This window comes from Lucilia sericata, unplaced genomic scaffold (genome assembly GCF_015586225.1).
Source record: "Lucilia sericata isolate MDLA Ls3-8-SP2 unplaced genomic scaffold, ASM1558622v1 Contig001453F_arrow, whole genome shotgun sequence".
NCBI classification, from domain to species: Eukaryota; Metazoa; Arthropoda; class Insecta; order Diptera; family Calliphoridae; genus Lucilia; species Lucilia sericata.
The window spans coordinates 43,496-54,898 of NW_023995383.1; the positions used below are offsets into that span (position 1 = coordinate 43,496).

General features: G+C 31.0%; 1 protein-coding gene across 1 annotated transcript; it reads right to left on the reverse strand.

Moving 5' to 3' along the window:
* Nucleotides 1-3,973: 3,973 nt before the first annotated feature.
* LOC119611451 lies at nucleotides 3,974-10,180 on the reverse strand. The gene is given in 13 exon segments (XM_037967029.1): nucleotides 3,974-4,110; nucleotides 4,170-4,253; nucleotides 4,318-4,757; nucleotides 4,832-5,373; nucleotides 5,431-5,741; nucleotides 5,799-5,993; nucleotides 6,053-6,557; nucleotides 6,614-7,003; nucleotides 7,005-7,057; nucleotides 7,132-7,336; nucleotides 7,410-7,629; nucleotides 8,453-8,635; nucleotides 8,728-10,180. Coding segments are annotated over 13 exon segments (3,267 nt in total). The 5' UTR covers nucleotides 8,730-10,180.
* Between the last annotated feature and the right edge of the window lie 1,223 nt (nucleotides 10,181-11,403).

Here is an 11,403-nt window from a genome sequence, read left to right on the forward strand (position 1 = left end):
TAACTTTTTGTTTGATTCTTTCATTTTGAGGGTTTTAATAGAAAAAGTGAGCATTATGTTTAAATTGAATACTGTTGTTTTTCTTTCAAATAAATTCCTTAATTTTTCTTCCTTTAATCTATCAAATATAAAGTGTTTATTAAATGTGTTTTTTAATTAATTTCTTTTTATTTATATATAATGGTGTTTTATTGTATATTTTTTTTTGTAATGTATTAATTGAAAAGAATTGCTTTCAACGTTAATTTTTTTAATGATGTGATGTTATGTAAGTGCTGTTAAAAACAAATATAAATTTAAAAAAATGGCAATTGTGCTACTCAAAAAAAGGTGAAAATTTTTTGAAATTTTTTCGGTATTTGTGAAAAATTTTCTTTGTAATAAAACTGAATAGTCTTGTATATAGAACAATCTAAAGCTTGAACTGTAGAGCACTGTACAGTCTAGACTCTAAAACCGTCTATAGTTTGGGCTAGACTATTGAACAGTCTATAGTTTAGAACATAAAACAGTCTATAGTTTGGACTATAAAACGGTCTATAAAACAGTATATAGTCTGGACTATAGAACAGTCTATAATATGGACTATAGAACAGTCTATAATTTGGACTATAGAACAGTCTATAATCTGGACTATAGAACATTCTATAGTGTGAACGGTAGAACTGTCTATAGAGTGAACTATAGAACAGTCTATAGTCTGAACTATAGAACAGTCTACAGTGTAAACTATAGAACATTCTATAGTGTGGACCATAGAGCAGTCTATAGTCTAAACTATAAACTGTCTGACTATAAAACTGTCTATAGTTTAGACAATAAAACATTCTATTGTTTGGACTTTAAAACGGTCTATAGTATGAACTATAAAACAGTATATAGTCTGGTCTATCTATATAGACTATATACTATAGTCTGGACTATAGAAGAGTCTATAGTCTGGACTATATAGTATGAGCTATGGAACATTCTATAGTGTGAACTGTAGAACAGTCTATATAGTCTGAACTATAGAACGGTCTATAGTGTGAACTATAGAACATTCTATAGTGTGAACTATAGAACAGTCTATAGTCTGAACTATAAAGCTGTCTACAGTTTGGACTATAGTCTATAGTTTATACCATAAAACAGTCTATAGTTTGGACTATAAAACGGTCTATAGTCTATACTATAAAACAGTCTATGTCTGTACTATAAAACAGTCTATAGTCTGTACTATAAAACAGTCTATGGTCTGGACTATAAAACTATCTATTATCTGCTCATGTGGAATAGTCTTTAATCTGGATTATAGAAGATAACTATAAAATCGAGTCCAAAGGTGTTATAACCGGAAAAAAGAAAAGGAATTCATTTCAGTTAAATTGTATTAAAGTGGTAAGTGTGTTGTTGTAACAGTTTTTTTTTCAAAAGATTTGAATTTTCTCTAATATTAAAAAAACGTAAAATTTGAGTAACACTTTTTCATTATCAGTCACTTGTTAGTTGACAAAGATATTTTTTAAATTAATTTTTTGTTTTTATGTTAACATTTTTAATTGTTTTTATTTTATTATTATTATTTATAATAAATGCATTATTATTATCATCGTCTCTTACTGAGGTATACTTCCTTAATTAAATATGTTTTAATATAATTTTTTTGTTTTTGGGTGAAAAATCTATTTTTTTTTTTTTTTTTATTTAATAATTTTACTTTTATGCTAAAATTGTTTTCATTTAATAAATTGCAAAGTTTTGTTAAATCAACGACTAGTTTTGTTTTTGTATTATTTCCATTAAAGCAATTTATTTCATTTTTATCAATAAACTTGTGATTTTCTTTAATTATTTTTAATTACATTTATAATTCATTTTGGCTTTTTGTCATATTTATATTTATTAATTTATGTAAATAATTAAGATGAAAAAGAAAAACAAACACGTAGTCTTAGTGCTTTCACGTTTATTTTTAGACAAAAAGCTTTTAATGTTTTATCTTATTGTTATTATAACAATTAATTTATTTTTTGGTTGTTGTATATTTAATTATTCAAACACTATAAAAAGTAATCATCTGTATAATACATTATTTTTTCTCCTTTGGAGCTGTCAATTTGAAATACACACACACTTATTGCACAAAAAAATCGATTCAACAATTTGTTAAAATATCATTAACAGCTCATTTTAAGCTTTTTTTTTTAAATATTTGCTCTAATATATTTTAATTTTTGGGTTTTATTCTTTTTAAGTTCCTGTAAATTTTCAGAATACAATACTTGTTATATTTAATGTTTTTTATTTTATTTTTCTTAATTTCAATTATTTTCTTTCTAGCCTTAATAACTGTTATTATTTAAACCAATTTTTTGTTAACTGTAATTAACCCAATGTCTTTCTATAAGCTTTTTAAGTTGACTTGAAAGAGAGAGGGAAATAGACCTCAATTTTTATTCTCAGTTTTTTTCAAATTTTATTTTGAATTTATTAGTAGTTATTTATTTTTACATTTACGTATTTTCTCATTCAATCTATAAAAATATTATATTTGTGATTGTAATAAATATTCTTCAACGATTTCCATACCGAAAGAGAGTGGAAATGGTATTGGAATGAACCTATTTTATATTGTGGTCTAAAGAAGCTTTAGTAAAACGATATTTCGATAACAATATCCACTAGCACTAAGCTATACATTATCTAGACTAGAGAACAGTCTATAGTCTGGACTATAGAACAGTCTATAGTCTGGACTATAGAACAGTCTATAGTCTGGACTATAGAACAGTCCATACTCTGGACTATAGAACAGTCTATAGTCTGGACTATAGAACAGTCTATAGTCTGGACTATAGAACAGTCCAAAGTCTGGACTATAGAACAGTCTATAGTCTGGACTATAGAACAGTCTATAGTCTGGACTATAGAACAGTCTATAGTCTGGACTATAGAACAGTCTATAGTCTGGACTATAGAACAGTCCATAGTATGGACTATAGAACAGTCCTTAGTCTGGACTATAGAATAGTCCTTAATCTGGACTATAGAATAGTCCAAAGTCTGGACTATAGAACAGTCTTTAGTCTGGACTATAGAATATTCTTTAGTCAGGACTACAGAATTCTCCTCCTGGAAACTATGAACACTAAATAAAAGATCTCTAAGAAGTCTTTGTTTAATATATTAATATGTATATAATTATCATCTCGAAAACTTGTGGTAGATAATGATGCTATATTTGAATTCGGAATACATCTGGGGTCTTTTGCAGATACCATACTGCTAAATAGACTTTGCTATCTATAAGGATTCAAAATGTACTTTATATAGTTGTAAAAAAGTGCTACAAAATTATTGTTCTTCCAAAATAAGTTAAAAAAATTATAATAATATAAAATTTACGTCTGTATTTAGTATAGATATTTTAAAATTCGTCCATTGCCAGGAATTTAATTTTAATTATTTATGTATTTTTAAAAAATTGTTCAACATTATTCCAAACATTGTTTGTAAGTAGTTAGAATACATTTACGTTACGTTAGAATACATATACGTCTTGCGACTTCTACGTAGTGTACACATTAGTTTCGTTATTTATTCATTAGTAAGTGATTGGTAGGTTTTTTTTTAAGTGTGTTTTTGTGTTAAAAAGTTTTGGTTGACAAATTGCATATAATTTCAGTCTTTGAGATTCCCGCCTTTGTGCATTACATGTAGATAAAAAAGAGTTAAGATATTCTTTTTTGGTTTTCTTTTTGTTAGGATTTATAATAACTATTATACTATAAATGTATACGTATGTATGTATTTAATGTTATGAATTGTTTGGTAATGTGTGAAATAAATTTTACGTTAAGAGTGAATGTTTGTTTGTTTGAGGGAGAAGAGGATGTGCTTAGACTTTTTTGTTTGTTGGAGGGCATTTGGTTAAAAATTCTCATATATAAAAAATCTAATATAGTAGTAGATTAATAAAATAGTTTAGTATTTACTGATCCAATGAAAAATGTTTCGTACGTTTCCATAAAGTTTTAAATATGCCTTTTTTCTTCGGCTTATCAGCGGTATTACTTTGGCCACGTTTTGAGTCTTTTGTTGTTGTATTTGCAGTGCTAACAGAGGAGCCTATAAAAAGCATTATAAGTAAATAAACATGATTTTAATATCAAATAATTTAAACTTACTTCTTTCGATATCTTGATAATAATGTGCCTCTAATGCATGATCGGCTGTATAAGCAGACTTGCTTCTTTTATCCTTATTTGGTTCTGTTGGAGAGGAAAAAAGGAGATTTACTTCTTTATTCCTTATAAATATTTGATGTTTACTTACTTTTCTTGGTTATTAATAAACTAGTAACTCTACGTAAAGCTTCTCTGGGTGATTTATTTAGAAATGATGGTGTCAAATTGGGTGGTAGTGTTAAGGGTTTCCTTGCCTGACCTGTGCCGGTCATACCAGGAGTTCCATCCCATGGTCTCATGGTTGAAATACGATCTATATTCTCTGTAGAGGCTGGACGCATAGAACGCTGTTTAGGATACCAGCCCCGCTGTGGAGCGCCGGCAAGTCTAAGCATTTCATTGGAAGCTAAAGCATGATTAATGGAACGTTGACGACACATAGCCCCACCGAAAGTATTACCACCCGATATGCCCACAATTGAATTGCCCATATTAATGTTATTGGAAGTACTGGATCTAGGGGCCGTGCGAGAACCGCTGGGAGTATTTTCGTTTTGGCGTCTATATGGAGTACGGGGTATGTCACAGCTAAATAATTAATAAAAATGAATGCCTCAAAATATCAAAATTAGAACTATATACATATATTCCAGATAACTTACCCACGAGCAAATATTGGAGTTTCGGGTAGACTACAGGATGTTTGTAAACGATGTTCCTCTCTGGGGGACTGTTTTAAACTGCGTTTAGTTCCATAGGATACATAACGTCTGGTGCCATAACCTCCACCCCCGCTACCTTCGTATGAAGGTCCATGAGAACTAGTGGGTGTTGTCACACCACTGCCATAGCCTCCCATCATACGCGGGGATTTCCGTTTATAATTCGAATCAATTGACCAAGATTTCATAGTATTCGATGAATGACCGTGACGATGCGGTGGCACGGCAGGTGGCAAATTCTCAAATGCTGTTGGAGGTGGTGGTGGCGGAGGTAAAGGCAATTCATCAGACATATGACGGTGAACAGGTCGAGATTTTTCACGTTCCTTTGACCGTTGAGGACGTAATTCTTCTCGCGATACTGACTGGGTATGAACTTCTGCAGAGGTTTGCACAAAGGGTTTGACAGGCGGTTTTATATCATCTTCGCCCACCGAAGTATCGTCTGAGGGCGAGGGTGGTAAAGGCAAATCATTGTAGTCCTGAAACGAAATATAACTTTAAGAACAATTCTTAAAAGTTAAATCTCTTAAACTTACAAAAGTATCCGGGTTGGAAGAGGGCGGTGATGGCGGTAAGGGTCCGAATACATTTTGTGATAATTTCATTTCTTTGGCACTTTCCGATTTATGTACTCCAGGACGAAATTCTAAAGGACGTTTTGCTACAGGCTGTCCTGCTATATCAGCCATGCGTGCCACGGCAATTTCACCACGCAAGAGAGCACTAATATTGTTTTCGATTTGTTTCAAAGGAGCACAACTATAACTCAGATCACTTAATTGCTCCTCATCTTCTTCCAGGGTAGGAGCCAGATCTGTGTGAGGTGTGGTAGAAGTTGAACGCAGCTCTGAAAAAGTGTTAACGTTTTTTTATCAGCATTTTTGTTTATATTATTTTGCCTTACCACTAAAGTCTGCTCCTTTTATGGCACCATTTGATGACTGCTTAAAAACAAACATATTTGTGGGATCTATGACACTGGCTCCCGAAGACTTAAGATCAAAACCACTGGCCTCGTCATGGCAAGGAGTTCTTACAATATTAATAGATTCGGAACTAGTACGACCATCCAATGATTTTAAGCTGCCTTTTTTGGACGCTTTAATTTAAACACATTTAAAACTGCGTACAACTGATAATCAAATTGATTTAACTTACTTTCTATATTCGATTTACTAAGATGCTGTATGGGAGACAGATCCTTTTTTAGTGAATTGTGGTGAGCATGATGCGATTCCAAATTCAATGATAAACGCTCTCTAGGAGAAGTTAATGGTTTTCCTATATCCAAACTATGTCGTATATTGCCATCTTTTATAATATCACATGGTAAAGGATCTTTTCTCATATCATTCGCCATATATTTGGCACGTTCTGATTCAGAATCGACATCTGGTTCACTTTCACTTAAACCATCTTTGGATGTATCATAATTGGAGAAAATATCCATAGCTCGGGGTGGCCGTTTAGTGGAACCACGTCGAATGATAAATGTACCCTTGCCCAGCATACTTGATTGACGGAAAACGCAGGAATTTAGAATTTCAGAACTTTCTTCGAAACAACGAAATTCTTCCTCATTATTAGCAACATTTTGTAAATGTCTGCAATCATCTTTAGATGATTTCAGATTACCCTGTTTTGTATGGGCCGTCGAAGATTTCTAAAAGTATTTGTTTAATAAGTATTCCCTCAGCTTTTATGGAGAGATTGACATACCTTTTTTATTTCACGTTGATGTTGTTTCGTTTTCTTTTTGAAATCCTTGAAATGAATTTCCCAAGCTATGCCCCTAGGTGTCAGTAACGTTGACTCCGAAGAAATAGTTATGCCTGAGGGATCTTCTGCCGAGTCTTCAGACAATTCTTCCTCTTCTTCATCATCGTCGTCTGTGGTATTTTTGAAAAATTTATCCAACGTATTATTAGAAGAGGAGGAATTGGTTTTATGATTCTGATTATCAGAAGAGGTTCCAGTACTAGCTGGTGAACTTGAAGACGATGAAGATGAAACCGATGTGTTACCTGGATTAAGAATATGACAAACTTCCTTGTGTTTATCTACGGAAGCTTGTAAACGTTTTGGCCGACTATTACGCGCCCCAGCAGGGGCCATCTTTGGGACCGGGATATATGGTTACAGGATGCTCATTTAGTATGGGTTCTAGGGCCATGTGAATCTCTAATCATTATTACGTTTAATATTTTTAAAACTATTCAAATTTTTCAATTACTTACCGGGCAGTTTGGCAACACGTCCCTTTAGCACTGCTTTGTGAACAGCACTGATATCAATACCCAGCGCATTCCTTTCACCATTACAGCTGCCAACACGTAGTTTTAGGTCACCAACTGTGTTGGTGGTACGTTGTCCACAACATGGAAGACTAGAATAATTAGAATTGTTGCTTGGTGCCGTTGAGTTTGAAGTACGTGCCTTAGGCTGTGAAAATTTAATTTTGTAATTGTTAAGTTTTTTTTTCCTATAGCCATTTAATCGACGTTTTACTACTCACTAAAGTTGTTTGCACTATATTACTAACGTCTGTTATATTGGCATTGTTAGTGGGCGTTGTGGCTGCTGTTGTTTTCGATTCGATAAATTCTTTGCTACAATTGCCATTTGTCTCAAAACGAGCCAAGTCAACAGCATCAAAACTCTCGTTAGGCGTCACGGTTGGAGCACAACTTGAACTCGTTTGGGACATTTCCTCCGAATCGCGTTTCTCTTTCATGCTGGAAAAAAGTGAAGAATTTAAAAGCAAGTTCATTCGTTTAAATTTACATTTGAAATTGTGAAGACAATAAAAAGATTTTAAGAACATTTGTCTTGAAGAAGCTAATCTATCTATCTATCTATCTATCTATCTATCTATCTATCTATCTATCTATCTATCTATCTATCTATCTATCTATCTATCTATCTATCTATCTATCTATCTATCTATCTATCTATCTATCTATCTATATATCTATATCTATCTATCTATCTATCTATCTATCTATCTATCTATCTATCTATCTATCTATCTATCTATCTATCTATCTATCTATCTATCTATCTATCTATCTATCTATCTATCTATCTATCTATATCTATCTATCTATATCTATCTATCTATCTATCTATCTATCTATCTATCTATCTATCTATCTATCTATCTATCTATCTATCTATCTATCTATCTATCTATCTATCTATCTATCTATCTATCTATCTATCTATCTATCTATCTATCTATCTATCTATCTATCTATCTATCTATCTCTATCTATCTATCTATCTATCTATCTATCTATCTATCTATCTATCTATCTATCTATCTATCTATCTATCTATCTATCTATCTTCTATCTATCTATCTATCTCTACTATCTATCTATCTATCTATCTATCTATCTATCTATCTATCTATCTATCTATCTATCTATCTATCTATATCTATCTATCTATCTATCTATCTATCTATCTATCTATCTTCTATCTATCTATCTATCTATCTATCTATCTATCTATCTATCTATCTATCGAAATTACTGAATTTAACCAATAACTTACTTTTTGCGACTAAGACTCATGTAGCCATCATCTTCTGATTGATTCTCTCCATTGTTTTGTAATTGTGGCCTCAATGATAGATCCTCAAATTCGGATATAATATCATCTAGTACTTTAATGGGTTCGGGTATTTCATCAATAGGAAATGTAACAGCATCTAACATTTCCTCCTCTTCGATTTCCCTTTTGTTTTGTTGTGTGTGTATTTAAAGAAAGAAAATCGTTTAATCTCGTATACATAAAAAAAAAACAACAATAAAAAATACTAAACCTACATTTGTGGTTCTGTTTGGAGAAATGTTCAATAGAATCGAAAATATGATACTTTTGCTGCTGCGGCAGTTGATGAAATGATTGTTGTTGTTTTTTCTATCGAGATTTAGTTACTACCGTAACTATAAATCGAAAGTCCATTTATTAAAGTTTGAATAATAGTTGGCCTCTAATGTTTTTGATGTGTTACAAGGTTGTGAATGATTGTGGGAGCATTATCAATAACGGATGCACTTGTCATTTAAAGTAAAGGACGTGTTGTCTACTTTAGTTTTTGCAAAAGGATTACTTTTTTCCGGTTCTATAAGAACTAATTTTCTATACACTTATTATTTCAATATTTTTTTTTTTTTTTTGCTTTTTGCAGTTTTAAACTTAATAAGAAGAAGGTAATTCGTTTTTCGTTTAATACGTTTTAAATTAAATGTTGTTATGATGTCGTTGTTGTGGATTTTTATTAAATTAAATTGAAAGTTTGTTCAATTGTATTATTATTTTGTTTTTATTATTTTGTTTTAATTATTGAAATCTAAGCAAACATCAGCAGCACATTGACGAATACGATGACTGGCCGCTTTGAAGTTACAGAGTCTGGCATCGATTTTTCATACTTCCCTACATATAGATGGATAGATATATATGTATGTATGTATGTAAGTATGAATATTGTATATGTACTATAGAATAGTATCTGATGGATGATGAGTATTTCAACAGCGGATGTTTCAATATATAAGTATGTATATGAAGTATATGTATACAAAGTTTTTTCTTACTTATACAATGTAATTTTCTTTTTAGAAAAATTTCAAGAAGAAAACTTTAATAATTTTTATTTTGTTTTTTTAGCTTTTGTTGTTGTTGTTGTTGGTGTTAATTTGTTTCATTTTTCATATTTGGTATCTGCGTATCTCTATGATTGCAGTAGAAAGATGTAAGAAGTAAGTGTATTGTTTGTTATATATCATTTGAATTTTTTGTATAAATTATGAGCTTTCATTTTCAATTACGTTCACTCACTTTGCTGTGTTCTGACTTCTGATGATTTAGTTTTTTTCTTTCTTCTTCAATTTTTTTCCAACAGACTGTTTCTCTTCATGCAAATGTTTTAATTTTTTGTATTGGAATTGGAATAAAGTATAAAACATTTTCAATTCATTATTTTCGGGCCTACATTTTGTGAATGTAGTTTGCTATATGTTTTTTGTAGGTTGTTTTTAATATCGTTTTTATTTAAATTTTCATTGCAATCATAACACTTTTAATGTGGGTTTGTTGAATTTTTCTTTTATTTTTTTTATATATTTTATAAATTTCAATATATTTTTTGTTGATCTCACGCACAGACACTTGTGTATGTATTTGATTTAATGTCGTTGTCACATCGTCGTCATATAATATAATATTCCGCTTTTGATTCGTCGGCAATCTTACTTAGTTGGAGGTATTATTAGACTGAAGTGTGTTTCAAAGTTGAATCAGAATGCAAAATAGAGTCGGTCTACTACTAACAAGCAAACAAACAAACAAACAACCATTTCCAACCATTCATCCATCCAACCAACGAACGTACGAACTAAGCGACATTAGTCGATAGAAACATTAGCACCATACAATAAGCACTCATCAACTGACAATGTGTGAGCGAAATTATGAGTTGTAAGCACTATAATGCGGAGATTTTACTTCTTTTTTCCCCATTTTTTGCTATATATTTTTCGGTTCATTTTCATTCCTTCTTATGAAGTAACAATTTTCCCTTTGGGACTGTTGGGATAGCAAAAAACAGCAACAACAACAACAAAAACAATACATATGTTTGGGATATACTAAACTGTGAAAATACCTTACACGTGAACTATAAATCAATGAAATTAAAACACCACCCCCTTCCACCCTTATTGGGCTTTAAATGATTTCAATCAAACCATAACTCTGGTTTATTAAACCTTTAATGTTCAATAACATTGATGTTTTATGAAAAAGTTTGGAATTCTTTTTGAAAATCTTGTAGTTTTAGATGTCATAACATCGGAACAGTTTCAGATTTGAGATCGAGTAAAATATGTATATTGAAAGTTTCATTTTTGTGATTTCGATACAAGAGTTTGATTGATCACCAATTCCCGATTTGTGATTAACCACAAGTAAATTTGGAATTCATCTAAAATCATTAAAAAATTAGTACCAATAATTTAGATTGTTAAATTAAGAATTTTGAAAATTGATTAAGTAGCTGGACATCTCGAATATCCGATTGATAGTAAAACTTTCTTTGCAGAAATCATGAAGATTAAGCCAAATCTTTCGAAATAATGTATTTAACATACAAATTCGAAAATTGTTGTTTATCGAATCGTAAAATAAAACCACCTCAGTATTAAATTAATGAAATCAAACTGAAAATCTCAATAATTTCATTGGGTAATATCATTTAAAATTTGAAATATATGATTTTTTTGACAAAATATTTGGACAATGTTATACCGCTTGTTAGATCCAATATAATTGCTTGATAGTTTCAGACTTCACAGTAACAAACATAGGGTTTAAAAGTACAACTACAGTAGGTAAGGATGTCTGGAAAAGCGTCATCAGATTGCATTGATAAGATGGAAATGTGTTCTAGAAGTTTAATCATTCCTAGTTTGCATTTCAATTCGAATCGAAAATTTCAC